Below are 13,870 nucleotides of genomic sequence, written 5' to 3' on the forward strand. Positions count from 1 at the left end.
AGGTCCTGTCGTGGTTGGGGAGGGTCTCGCCCATTTCCACGTCCTCAAAGAGCTCCTCGCCGTCCTTCTTCCAAAACAGGACGGCCTCCCTGGGGTAGAAACCCGTGGCATGGCAGGTCACCGGCGACCGCGACGTCTTCTGCAGCAGGGAGATCCGCGGAAGCTCTGGACAAAAAATGCAGAGTGTACTGACTAAACCGTATTCTCAGACTAATATTGGATGACAGTTAGGAGTTTGTGATGACGTGCGCCCAGTGCAGAAAGTAACAAACCAAAACGTATTTACAACGGAACAAACAAAATGAGTACCTTCCTTTCGAGCACAATGCACTAAGCCACAGTCAAAAACAGTTTTGCCCTCCTAACGAGCAACACTTGCGAAATAATTAGCTGTCATTTTAAGCGTACCGGGGCTGAACTGAATCCGGTCAGTGGACAGACATGAATTACAGCCCCTAGTGGTAAGGGGTAAAATTAAAAATAATAACACAAATCAGGAATATGGCTCATACACAGAGAATATTTTAGGACAAAAGATGGTGAAAGTGTGTGAGGAGAAAGAGGGACAGGAAAAGAAGGAACAACAACTAAAGTGTGAGAGGGCAAATATGTCAGGGGCAAAGATAAAAAGGATGCATGGTTGAGACAATCTACAAGAGAAGCAAACACGTAGGGAATGTGTGAGAGGACAAACGAAGATTGAAGGACAAAACATATACATAACCAAGACAAAATGTGTGAAAGGACCGAAAACGGAAAGAACAAAAGATGTTGAGACAGGAAAAAGATGGTTTAAACATGGGAGCAAAACTTTAGAAAGACTGAGGAAAAAAAAAAAAAATGAAGGACTCAAAAGTCAAATGAAAGAAAAAATATGGAGAAAACACGTGAGAGGACCAACAATGAAAAGAACGTGTGTGATGATAGATGAGGACCGGAGAAAAGGAACGTGTGAGAGGAAAAAACACAATGAGAGGACAAAAGATATTGGGAAGAAATGAGAATGTGGGAGAGAAAAGATGAATGGAAAGCATGAGGACAAAAGATGGACAATGAGAGAATGTGTGAGAGGACAAAAGACAGTGGCGCCCCCAGGGGGTGGCCAGGGGTGACCACGGCCACCCCTATAAATTTGTTGGCCACCCCACTGGCCACCCCGCTTGCCACTAAATCGTAGATTGTTGTAGCATCAATTATGCATTTCATCCCAAATTCAAATCTGCTAGCACCTGTTTTTTCCCAGTAATTATTTTGTTTTGTTAAATGTACACCTTCTGCCTAATATATACATAACCCAATAAAACAAAATTGTTGTGGAACTCAAAATGTTGACTGGACAGTTATGGACTATGCACATTAAATCATTAGTAACTAGGAGTGTCAAACAATTAAAATTTTTAATCGAGTTAATTACAGCTTAAAAATTAATTAATCGTAATTAATCGCAATTCAAACCATCTATAAAATATGCCATATTTTTCTGTAAATTATTGTTGGAATGGAAAGATGAGACACAAGATGGATATACACATTCAACATATGGTACATAAGTACTGTATTTGTTTGTTATAACAATAAATCAACAAGATGGCATTACCATTATTAACATTCTGTTAAAGCGATCCATGGATAGAAAGACTTGTAATCCTTAAAAGATAATAAAATTTGTAAAATTTTCAATCAAAAAATAAACTGGTAGCCCGCCATTGTTAATGCTAATAATTACTTACACAATGCTCATGGGTGCTGAAGCCTATAAAATCAGTTGCACCCAAGCGCCAGCAGAGGGCGACAAAACTCCGAAAAACACAAGTACACATTTCACTGTGCTGTCATTTTAATGTTTGAGCGGGGCATGTGCGTTAATTGCGTCAAATATTTTAACGTGATTAATTAAAAAAAATAATTACCGCCCGTTAACGCGATAATTTTGACAGCCGTATTAGTAACATCAAATGTTACATAATATACCAAAGTATATCAGTAGCCGTGTCCTTAAGTCTTTCTTATAGTTTTCCCCCTGAACTTTTTACTGCAATAATATAATAAAAACCTGAAATTATGGCTTTTAGTTTTGGCCACCCCAAGATTTTGAGTGGCCCCATCTGGCCACCCCTATGAAAAATTTCTGGAGGCGCTACTGACAAAAGATGGAGGGAAGAGAAGGAAGAGGTGGAGAAGGGAAAGGGTTAAACAAGGAAAGGGTGTCTTGGGAGCCAACTTCCTGTAGGAGGAGGCGGTGTGCAAAGATTGTACCTGTTCTCATGAGGAAGTCCCTCCCATTGCGAACGTGCTTCTTCAAGTAAGAAGGACATTCCTCAGTGTAGTAATACTTGGAGTATTGAATGTCATGGTAATATTGGTCCTACTTGTGTTTGGTGACGACAGCTTGTGGCTTGACCGCGATCCACCTCAGTCCCTTCAAATCAAACGATATAAAGTCTTCTCCGTCGTAAGCGTGGTGTTCCCAACCGTCCACCTCGCCGGTCTCATCGTCCCATTCGCAGCCATACATCACCTGAACCATGTTAACAACTGAGAGAAAGGCACGTGACACACCGTCACGTGCCTTTCTGAAATGTCTTGAAATGCCCCAAAGTTGGACGGCAACAAACCTCCAGTTCGGTTGAAGCGCTCTTTAGCAGTTTCAAGGCTGACTTTGTTGACCTGCTCTGAATGAATAAGGAGCTCTCTGTTTCTCTCCCAGTAGGTTGGATCCTCGGCTGTGATTTTCTTCATCCAGTCCTGTTTGGGTCTTAATTTCCTGCTCTTGCTGTCGTAGTGAACAATCTGAACACCGTCAACATAACCGACACTCAAGAACTCGGGGAAGTTTGGAATTTGTGACGACGCAGTCTCAATATACTTCAGCGTGTGGATCACTGAAAGAAAAAGCAAAAACATTTGTTCATCTTAAAATCTTCCACTCATCCCATTTAAAAAGATTGGAACACAGCGACACCAGAAAACACTTTCATCAAACTCATCATTTATGTAGCCTTTCATTTCAAAAACAACAGTGTCGTGTCTAAAAAAATTGACATCAATTTACAAGCAAACATCTAGAAAAGTAATAAAACTACTCAATGAAACGAGGTGCATTGTGTGTTTTATTCCTTCAAATTTGGAAGAGAAATTGGTCCATTGTGTGAGATGAGTTTTGAAAATACGCGCCGCCTGCGTTGACACGGCACACCTAAATTTTGTATGAATTTTGCGTCGATGCAAAATACCAACATTTTCTACTCAAATAGTGTTTATGTGAACTCACGGCTTCCATTGACGGTGCTAGACGTTCAATTCCTTTTGACTGGGAGGGGCGAATGAACGAACGTTCATTCGCCCCTCCCAGTCAAAAAGGAATTGGACGTCTATTGTTGTCAATGGCAGGTCATGAGTTCAGAAAGACACTCATTAGTTTGCTGCAATAATCTAGTGTTACTGTACTTATTTACAGAAATGTTGCACTTAAGAAAGAGCTAAAACATACAATTTTTCCACTTCCAAATTGCATGTTTTTGTAACAGAAAATAGTCGATTGATTTCCTAACCCGTGTATCAACAATTGTCGTATCGCCATATCGTGAGATCGTGAACCTTGTAACACAAATCATATCAGAAGGTTCCCACCCCTAATTTGCAGGTATTTTAACAAGCCTTGCCTATTTCAAAATCATAGGGGCACATTGTACATGAACGAGATAAACAATAAATCAAAAAACAGGACTTCCGAGCTTGAATTCTTCCACTTGCGTCATAGTCGGACAAGATGAGGAAATGAACTTACCGGGCTTGACGTTTTGAATTTGCACAGCCACAAGCAAAAGTGCCACCAACTCTTTCATCCTGCACATTTTTGCCTCCTTTTCAGTCTGAAATCCAAGTACATTGGCATCAACAGAATCGACACACACGGCCGTCAATGGCAATAAACAAAGTAAATGTGTCAGAGAATTTCCCAGCAATCTTTCCCACCTCCGACCGGCAGAACTGCATTCTCCAGTGGCCAAAAAGCAAAACACGTCAATGTTGTTCGACAAGCGCGACACGCCGAGGAGACTTCTGGTGAAAATCCCGCAGACAGATCCTGTCAAGTTACCTGTGCTTCCTTTGGAGCCGCAGCCATCTTCAGTGGACACCAGTATTTCCACCAAGCGTCCCAGCTTGAAGCTGTCCGTGTGGGATCGTCCCAACGTAACGTACGACGTGACCGGCGTGGCCAAGGGTCTGACTAAAGAGCGTCACAACCTCAAAAATGTCACCGCCTTCGAATGGCTGGTCACAAAAGCCCTCGACTATGTGGAAAATGAAGACAACTCCGCGCAACAAGATTTGTCCTGTGTAAAAGCATAAAAGCTCCCTGCTTTTATGAAGCAAAACAAAAGTTTGCGTGGGACTAATGCGCATGGACACAACGCGAATGTGATCTTCAAACAATATATTGTGCAGGCCTTATTGCGGTTTGTGTTGTGTTCATATTTAGTCTCCTGTTATAACAGCTGTTTTTCCTCTCAAGAGTCCAGAGAAGTTCGCCGAGCCCCCAACCAACTTAGATTTATCTCATCCAATAAGAAATACAGACTTGGAGTTATGTTTGGTCTTTCTGGAGAGAAGCTGGCACCAGATGTACAGCTCAAAGTGCTCAGCTAGATCAGCTTCTTCTGAACACTGCTACTCCTTTATTCGATCAGGGGTAGGAGCCAGTGTTGTGCATGAACGCGTTTAATGAACGATCGTTCATGAACACGTTCACATTTTGGGCGAACGTGAATTGAACGCATCATATTTCTGTCTCATGAACGTTACTGACTGTGAACGCGCTCATTCTAGCAGTTGTGAGCAGTGCTCATAACTTCGTTCATGAGTTCATCACATTTAGAGCCTTACCAACAAAACTGCATATAAAGCCATAGGCTAAAAACACACAATAAAAAAAATTAACCTTAATAGCAGAAAACTGTCCAACCTGGCAACCCAAGCTGCCTGTCACGGCCGTATTGTTTAAGCCAGACATGTCCAAAGTCCGGCCCGGGGGCCAAATGCGGCCCGTGGTCAAATTTCATCCGGCCCCCAGCCTCTGTCGTAAAATCAATAACGACTGGCCCGCACACAGACTTAATAAATTGGTCAGCAGTACTGCAACCAGCATATGAAGTAGCTTACACACGAAATGCTGCTCCTCATTTACCCACTAAAAGGCAGCAGCACTTTAACCCTTTATTGCCAAATGTATCACATTTGATACACCTAAAATTTCCTTATTTTGAGACTAATTTAGAATTTTGACATTTCTTTTTGAAAACAAACAAAAATGATGGATGCAACTCAACACATGCATTTGCAGGTTCTATGAGAAAAAAAACATGACTTAGCATGGGTTATGAATATTAGAGCGCTTATTACACATATTCATTTTGACTTTTCTTTTTACAAATTTGAAAAAATAGTTTCATTAGGACCTTATTTTTCAAATTTTGGGATTCTCTGATAATTGCTTCGTGTTGCAGGTATTGAAGGGCTAAGCAACATTACCCCGTGTGACCTATTACTTCCATTTTCTAAAATGGTGACAATCAACAAAAAAAAGAAAGTTGACTGTGACGGCCGACGCTTCAAGGATAGGTGGAAATTGGACTATTTCATCACTAAAATACGGAACAACTGTGTCTGCCTCATTTGCAAAGAGACAGTCACTGTTTTTAAAGATTTCAATGTTAGCCGATATTACCAAACAAGACACGCTGACATGTACGGCAAGATTACAGGGAAGATTCGCAGCGAGAAATTGAAGCAACTTGGAGCCAGTTTAATTTCACAGCATCAGTATTTCGCAAGAGGCCGAAAGTCGCAAGAGAACGCCACAAAGGCTAGTTGTAAGATTGTTGAAATTATTCAATTTAAAAAAATAATAAAGTAAATGTGACACACTGAATGGCTTGCTAAAATTTGCTTAAATATATTGTTCTCCGTAAAGGACGTCAGCCAAGGTCGGCCCCCCACATTTTTACCTCACCAAATCTGTCCCTCTTTGCAAAAAGTTTGGACACCCCTGGTTTAAGCAAATACGTCATACGTCGGATGGCTAAAATATAACGTTCACTTGTAAACTTTGTCCACCTGGATTGAAGAAGACCGTCCGTACGTCGGTAACGTCTTTAGCCAACCTTAAACGGCACATCGAAATAAAGCATGCGACAAGCCTTGCTAGGTATCTGCGACTGCGAGCATGTGCGATTAAGAAAGAGACTGCAACGGTTGGCCAGAGCAGTACCTCTGCCACCCAAATACCGCTAACAGCATACCAGATTCATTTAAACAGCAAGGTTTTGCTTATGCTTATGAAAATATACTGTAGATAAAAGCTGTAGAGCTGCTAATGTGTGGACGGACTGAGTGGCAGCAAAGCATCATGGAAATCCCAGTAATCTGAGGGCTGCCCCCTCACTGCTAGTGTAAACCCTGGTTATACAAGGATTTGAAATTGAATATGAAGATGAATCCGACACATAGTTTCAGTGTTTAAAAGGATACATGAATTGCTGTCTGTGGTTCTATATGGAGACTGCCAATAATAGCTTGCAACAATTTTTGGCGAACAAAAAGAACTGAACTTCAACAGTTCATTTTTTGGAACCATGAACTTTAGTTCAAAATTTTGAATTATGAACTACGAACTGAACAGTTCATTTTAAAATTTGTGAACTGCAATTTGAACTAGTTCATGTAGAAAATGAACTTTCCCAACACTGGTTATGTCCCTACCATCCCTAAGCAAACCTAGGCCCTTACATACAGTCAGTTCAAAAGTACAAGAACTGTGCCACATACAAAGATCATTGGAACGTTTTCATCTGGAATTAATGTATGAGGAAACATCAATTAACATGTACAATTTCCCCAACATTTATATACATCCATCCAAGAAACGTCTTTGTCCCTGCAACCTGGCCAACAGAATGGCTCCCACAACCTAAGAAGTAGGGTGCCTCTGCCCTAAGGCTTACAACATATCATTATAATTGATACATCAATTTGATCTTAAAACACACCAAATCAACCACAAAAGTACCCATGACACAAATGGCCCAATTGGACAAGAAAACCAGTCTTTTTGCGCTTGTGTTCGAACATCACGATCATCTTCCAATACCTGCAGGAAAAAGCAGAAGAAATATTGACTCCGCTTTCAAAGAAGAACTCAGTGAGCGTGTCGGACTTACCGTGTGAAGGCGTCTCACTCGGGAGCGAGCTCGGCTAAAGGGCGCTCTCGGAGGAAGATTGGTCAGAATTGGCTGCCAAAAGGCAAAGAAATGGAAAGATTTAGTGGACATCAGACCTCCGCCTTGGCTGTGTTTACCTCCAAGGAAAAGACTTTGACTTACCAGCTGGAGTGTATTTGGCTGCAATCAAAAGACGCAAGCTAAGTTGGCATCGCCAGTGTATTAAAAAAAAGCTGACGGAGCAAATGTTCATCACCTTTTCTGAATTTGACGACAGCGACGACAATGACGATTGCGAGGGCTATGAGCGCCAACGGGATGCTGACGGCCAGCGCCGTCTTCATCCTTTCTTCCACTGCACAAAGCAACAGAAATGATGTAGTCTTCATTTGACGAGGATTGAAGCGTGCAACTCACCTTTAATGCGCTCGTTGCTCAGGATCTTCGCGAAATCCAGCGGGACGATAACGTCTTCCGGGACACCGGCCAGCTGGAAGACGCACTCGTATTTGGCGCGGGCGTCCACCGTTTTGAGGTCGGCGGTGGTCTGGAAGGTCCCGTCGTGATTGGGGAGGGTGTCGCCCATCTCCACGTCCTCAAAGAGCTCCTCGCCGTCCTTCTTCCAAAACAGGTCGGCCTCCCTGGGGTAAAAACCCGTGGCGTGGCAGGTCACCGGCGACCACGACGTCTTCTGCAGTAGGGAGATCCTCGGGAGCTCTGCCACGTGCGAGAGGGACAAAATGGAGACAACGTTAAAAAAGATGGGAGATGAAAGGACGAAAAATGCAGAGAATAATTTAGGAGAAAAGACTGAAAGTGTGTGAGGAGCAGGGCCGGCCCAGCCTATACGCAGACTATGCAGCTGCTTGGGGCCCCTGACCACTAGGGGGCCCCCAATCTGGCAATTGTTTAGTTTATACAGTGGTTCCTCTACATACGAAGTTAATCCGTTCCAGGACCTTGTTTGTAAGTCGAAATGGTCGTTTGTCGAGCAGGATTTTCCCATAGGAATACATTATAATTCCATTAATTCGTTCCACAGCCCAAAAACCTTCACTAAATCCTTAAAAAATACTGCTGGTACTATTACAAATGGCAATTACACATAGCAAAAAAAAAAAAATTATAAATCAAAATCGGAATAATAATAATAATAATTATTATTATTCCTGTATTAATGTAACGAATCGGGTTCTAATGTGGCGGACGTTTTTTGCTGACCCTGAACGCACCGCGGGGCTGACGTGCCAGAGACAGACCGGTGAGCTTGAGTTTCACTTTCACTTTGAATGTTTTCTTGAGAACACCGTCAATTGCGGCAGACAGAAGGTGTTTTTGTTTTGAATAAGTTGTGAAATAAATGATAAAAACGTGGCGAAGTTGGCGATTTCTCTGGAGATGTTACCACAATAAGAATTGTCAGCTTAACTTATAAAGACTGGCGAACGATGGTCGGAGGAGGACCGTGGAGATGTATTGTTGAGCCGTTTCACGGATGCCCACCCTACGCTCATATTTTTCTGTCATTTGCATCTTCATTTAGAAGGTAAGCGTCAACTTTTTCCTTGTTTCACCACCTGTACCAACCTTTTCTGATACCAGTGTTGATTTGTCACACAAGAAAATCCGCCGTGCATTCGTCTGCGGTGCTGCCATTGTCGTCGTATTTCGAGCATGTCGTCGGATGTAGAAACAAATGGCGAGTCAAATTTTACGTCGGATGTCGAAAAGTGTGTCGAAGCGATCGTATGTAGAGGTACCACTGTATTCTATTTTGTTTACTACAGTTTGCTTTATTTGACTTTTGTGAGTTTTGATAGTTGATTACAAGCTTAGAAAAATAAAAGTTCTTCCTTAACTTCTTTCTTTCCTCTTTTAGAAAAAGGTTTGGCGCTATCTACTGTAAGTACTGACAATTATTTGGGGTGAGAAGTTTGAAGTATGCAGTGCAACAAAATCTGATTAATATACAAAATATGGACGTATGGGTTGGATTGCATGTATGGGTTTCACAGTACACCGTGACGAAATGGTGGGCCAAAAATATGGGCCCCTTTGCATTATTTTGCTTAGGGCCCCCAAATGGCCTGGGCCGGCCCTGGTGAGGAGAATGAGGGACAGGGAAGATGGAAAGACGAAACAACACCTAAATTGTAAGAGGGAAAATACGTAAAGAGCAGAGATAAAAAGGATGCATAGATGAGCCAATATACAAGAGAAGCAAAGATGAAGGGAATGTGGTCAAGCACAAATGAAGATTGAAGGACAAAACATCGACATAACTAAGACAAAATGTGTGAAAGGACCAAAGACAGAAAGAACAAAAGATGTTGAGACAGGAAAAATATGGGAGCAAAAATTTAGAAAGACTGTGGGAGTCAAAAAAATGAAGAGCTCAAGAGTCAAATGAAAGAAAAAGTATGGCGAGAAGAAAAAACACAATGTGTGAGAGGACAACAGATATTGGGAAGAAATGAAAATGTCAGAGAGAAAAGATGAACAGAAAGCATGAGAGGATAAAAGATGGATGATGACAGAGAATGTGTGAGGACAAAAGATGAAGGGAAGAAAGGGAGAAATGAGTGAGAAGGGAAAGGGAGAACAGGGAAAGGATGTCTACTTCCTGTAGGAGGCGGCGGTGTGCAAAGATTGTACCTCTTCTCATGAGGAAGTCCCTCCCATTGCGAGCGTGCTTCTTCAAGTAAGAAGGACATTCATCAGTGTAGTAATAATTCAAGAATTGATTATAACTGTCCTGTTGGTCCCACTTGTGTTTGGTGGAGACAGCCTGCGGCTTGACCGCGATCCACCTCAGTCCCTTCAAATCAAGCGATATAAAGTCTTCTCCGTTGTAAGCGTAGTGTTGCCAACCGTCCACCTCGCCGGTCTCATCATCCCATTCGCAGCCATACATAACCTGGAACATGTGAACACCTGAGAGAAAGGCATGTGACGGCGTATCCAGAGATAAGCCAACGTCTGCTGAAAAAGCTGACCGGCGCATGTAATGTCTTGAAATGCTCCAAAGTTGGACGGAAACAAACCTCCAGTTTGGTTGAAGCGCTCTTTCGCAGTTTCAATGCGGACTTTGAAGCTCTGCTGATTTCCAATATTGATCTGTGTGCATCTCTCCCAGTAGTGCGGATCCTCGGCTGCGATTTTGTTCATCCACTCCTGTTTGGGTCGTAATTTCCTGCTCTTGCTGTCGTAGTGGCTAATCTGAACGCCGTCAACATAACCCACCTCCAAGTACTCTGGGAAGTTTGGAATATGAGACGACGCTGTATTGATATACTTAAGCGTGTGAATCACTGAAAGAAAAAGCAAAAACATTTGTTAATCTGATATCCCAAAATCTTCTACTAATTAAAAAAGATTGGAACACAGCAACACTTGAAAACATTTTAGCGTTTTTCTCATCATTCATGTAGCCTTTCATTTAAAAAAACAACAGCAGGCTTTCCCCTACATATTAATAATTGTGGCACCGCGCCACACCAAAATAAAAGCCGCCACACCTTGCAGATGAGTTGTTGTTGTTGTTGTAAAATTCATTCTAATTATCAATTCGTATTATTCAACATGATGTCTAAATGAATATAAGATCATTTTTACGTACTATTTGCCATAAGTCGTCTGAAATAGCACGACAAATACAAATTGTTCCTTTACACGCTTTATTTTGAAAAGCGCATCAGTTCTCCTATTGAAGATTTGCGCCTGGAGTATGTCGGCACGGCAATCGAAATGGGAAGAAAAACCCACAGAAAGGCATTTGAAGTAAAAATGTCCCGATCGATCGGCATATCGGGTCCGATCACGTCATTTTCAAAGTATCGGAATCGGCAAAAAAATATCGGACATGCCTTTTTTAAATATATATATTTTTTTTATTTAAATCGTTTTGTAATTGTATTTAACGTTACAGACTAAATGCCTTACATTCATCCAGAGTCTTTAGTTTTGGCTTAACGTTAAAATATTTAACGCAATTAACGCATGCTCTGCACGACCCACTCACGCATTGTCACGTTCAATCAATAATGGCGCCGTTTTACCTATATATAGAGCTAACAGGCAGCGTAAAATGAGTAGAGAGAATTTTGGCTGTCTTTGGAGCCTCTTTTTAATTGGCTAAAGCCTTAAAATCCCTCTCTCAACAATTAGAAATATCGTGGGAAGCAGTGTGGGGAAGAACTAGTAGTGGTTGATTTTTTTCCTTTACACCCTATGTTACTTCCCAACGCAGAGAAGATATATCAATTGGTGCCACTACGCACAGTCATGGTTGCACTTCCCATCATGCATTTGGGCAGAACAGTTAAATGGCTACAGTATCATTTACTGAAAGCTCAACAAATACACTAGATGGCAATATTTAGTCACAATATACAAAGTCACATTAACCTTTAAGAATTACAAGTCTTTCTATCCGTGGATCCCTCTCACAGAAAGAATGTTAATAATGTAAATGCCATCTTGAGGATTTATTGTCATAATAAACAAATACAGTACTTACATACTGTATGTTGAATGTAAATATTCAGCCGAGTTTTATTCATTTTTTTCTTAAGGCATTGCCAAAATGTATACGATCGGGAAAAATTATCGGGAATGATTGGAATCGAATCGGGAGCAAAAAAATAAAAAATAAAATAAATCAACCGGATTGGGAAATATTGGGATCGACAGCTACTCGAACTAAAACGATCAGGATCGGATCGGGAGCAAAAAAAAAACATGATCAGAACAACCCTAATTTGAAGTAAATGAATTTACCTCTGGCTTATACTGTAAAAACAACCTTAATATTGACATTGACGTAAGTTCTTTATGGCGTGTCTTTGACCCGAATCGTCGCCTCCTAGCATAACATTTGCACGGAGCTAACGTCACTCGTTGTAATTTCAGATGAGGATTTCGAAGTACAGTATTTTGGAAACACAAAAGTTCCTCAATACGAGGGTCCGTTAACAAAATGACCATTATTGTTGTGGTGATCGAGACCGTCACGTTTCTAAATATTAAATTAGCGTCTGAAGCTAATTAAATATTTCAGAACATCAGGCACACGCTCCCCGGTTCCGAAGGTATTAGCTCACACGTTCTGAGGAGGAGAAAGAACCAAATGGTTATGGCAAGCGGTGTATTTTAATGTTTATACAACGTTTTCAAATGAGGCAAGATCACAGCTGGAGACGCAGATCAGGAAAGCGCACAGTTCAGCGTCGGAGAACTCAACTAAGCAAAATAGCAAACAGAGAATCTAGCTGGAACCCAACATGGACAGAAATGGCAAAGTTCAAGTCATGGCTGTACCACACAAATCAAGGTGAGTGTTAAGAATCCTGCACCTATTATATTTATTCATCATAAATTCATAATTGTATTATTTTACCATAATTTCTGGTGTTGAAAAAGGTTAATTGTCTATAAACTATAGACATTATTATTATTGTCTATAACCTGGCATATTCCTTATACAAAAAATTACAAGACAGATGGCGTATTTACATTGAAAGAAGTATTTTTCATCTCATTGAAAAAAAATCATTATATGAATTTGCACTAACAATCCGAAAAGTAACTCCAGCAAAGACTTCAGTTTGAACTGAAGTCGGATTGACTAATGTAAATTAGACATATTTAAATCCAAATGGGTGAAACATTGAATGTTTCAGAATATGGACCAAGTCAGATGTCATGATGTCAAAAATGGCATCACAGACTGATGAATGAGGAGTGCCGCTGACGGCAACTGTCGGCCATTGCGTTGACAGTGCCCATCTCAAAAGTGAACTGTGAGAGAGATTTGTCTGCAATGAACAGAGTAAGACATTTACTCAACTGTACAATGTAAGTTACAATGCGTCATTTCCTAGATCTCATTTTTTTCTTATTACTGTGTAGGTGAAGACAGACTTGAGAATCAGGGGGACCATCTTGCAGCACGCCTCACTAAAAATTGACCATTTATTGCTGATTTCTCTTTTTATTTATTTACTTTTATTCCAGTAAAATCAAATGTTCGCAGGCATGATGCAAACTTTGCAAAGGTTAAAGTTCTTAGAAAAAAATAAATGTTTTGGAAAAAAATCTTAATCGTCATGATATTAAACAAATTCACCGCGGCACGTGATGAAAATTTGCATTTGAACACTTAATTTTTCATTGAAAAAGGTTTCTTTGATTGAAGCAATCCTTTTTGTGTTTGGGGCCATATTATTGGTAAGTCATTTGTGTCTAAATCATTTAATCCCCCCAAATAATGCGTCAATCAAACAAAATATTTTCAATTACAAAAATCATTTGAAAAAATTGCCCTCCCCTAATTTTTTTTTTGAAAATTAGCCTATATGAAAAGCAAATGAACGTCTAAGTTGCTAGTCACATGATCTGTTCGAAAAATAATTTTGACCCATTATAAAAATATATTTTTTTGTTCATTCCATTCATTTTTGTTGCAGTTTTTTTGCTTTACAACTTTTATACATAGGAAAAGTCAATTACATGCAATGAAACTTTTCGGCCACCAGGGGTGCGTCACAGTCGAACAATGAACATGATGAGGAAATGGACTTACCGGGCTTGACGTTTTGAATTTGCACAGCCACAAGTAAAAGTGCCACCAACTCCTTCATCTTGCGCAT

General features: G+C 40.7%; 2 protein-coding genes across 2 annotated transcripts; both read right to left on the reverse strand.

The window, feature by feature from the left end:
* Positions 1 to 23: 23 nt before the first annotated feature.
* Positions 24 to 7,145, reverse strand: LOC130910473 (class I histocompatibility antigen, F10 alpha chain-like). Its single transcript, XM_057827820.1, has 6 exons — positions 3,976 to 7,145; positions 3,788 to 3,872; positions 2,616 to 2,882; positions 2,370 to 2,535; positions 2,257 to 2,296; positions 24 to 165 (listed from the first exon to the last, which is right to left on the reverse strand). The coding sequence occupies exons 1-5, from the start codon at positions 3,994 to 3,996 to the stop codon at positions 2,263 to 2,265; spliced, it is 573 nt and encodes a 190-aa protein (XP_057683803.1). The 5' UTR covers positions 3,997 to 7,145; the 3' UTR covers positions 24 to 165; positions 2,257 to 2,262.
* A 109-nt stretch (positions 7,146 to 7,254) lies between these two features.
* LOC130910961 (class I histocompatibility antigen, F10 alpha chain-like) lies at positions 7,255 to 13,861 on the reverse strand. Its single transcript, XM_057828633.1, has 7 exons — positions 13,804 to 13,861; positions 10,265 to 10,531; positions 9,876 to 10,154; positions 7,638 to 7,937; positions 7,477 to 7,575; positions 7,383 to 7,400; positions 7,255 to 7,292 (listed from the first exon to the last, which is right to left on the reverse strand). Exons 1-7 carry the CDS (start codon positions 13,859 to 13,861, stop codon positions 7,255 to 7,257), a joined length of 1,059 nt encoding a protein of 352 aa, XP_057684616.1.
* Positions 13,862 to 13,870: the final 9 nt, after the last annotated feature.

The sequence above is a fragment of the Corythoichthys intestinalis genome, chromosome 22 (genome assembly GCF_030265065.1).
Source record: "Corythoichthys intestinalis isolate RoL2023-P3 chromosome 22, ASM3026506v1, whole genome shotgun sequence".
Classification (NCBI taxonomy): Eukaryota; Metazoa; Chordata; class Actinopteri; order Syngnathiformes; family Syngnathidae; genus Corythoichthys; species Corythoichthys intestinalis.

Bases quoted from the DNA above. Each gene is read 5' to 3' on its own strand.
- LOC130910473 (XM_057827820.1), bottom strand. From the start codon at position 3,996: ATGCAGTTCTGCCGGTCGGAG. The intron at 3,873-3,975 runs GTGGGAAAGATT...CTTGGATTTCAG, and splicing joins TGCAGTTCTGCCGGTCGGAG to ACTGAAAAGGAGGCAAAAAT. The intron at 2,297-2,369 runs GTAGGACCAATA...TCTTACTTGAAG, and splicing joins GCTGTCGTCACCAAACACAA to AAGCACGTTCGCAATGGGAG.
- LOC130910961 (XM_057828633.1), bottom strand. From the start codon at position 13,861: ATGAAGGAGTTGGTGGCACTTTTACTTGTGGCTGTGCAAATTCAAAAC. The intron at 10,155-10,264 runs GTTTGTTTCCGT...CCTTTCTCTCAG, and splicing joins GCGCTTCAACCAAACTGGAG to GTGTTCACATGTTCCAGGTT. The intron at 7,938-9,875 runs GTACAATCTTTG...CGCACGTGGCAG, and splicing joins GGACTTCCTCATGAGAAGAG to AGCTCCCGAGGATCTCCCTA.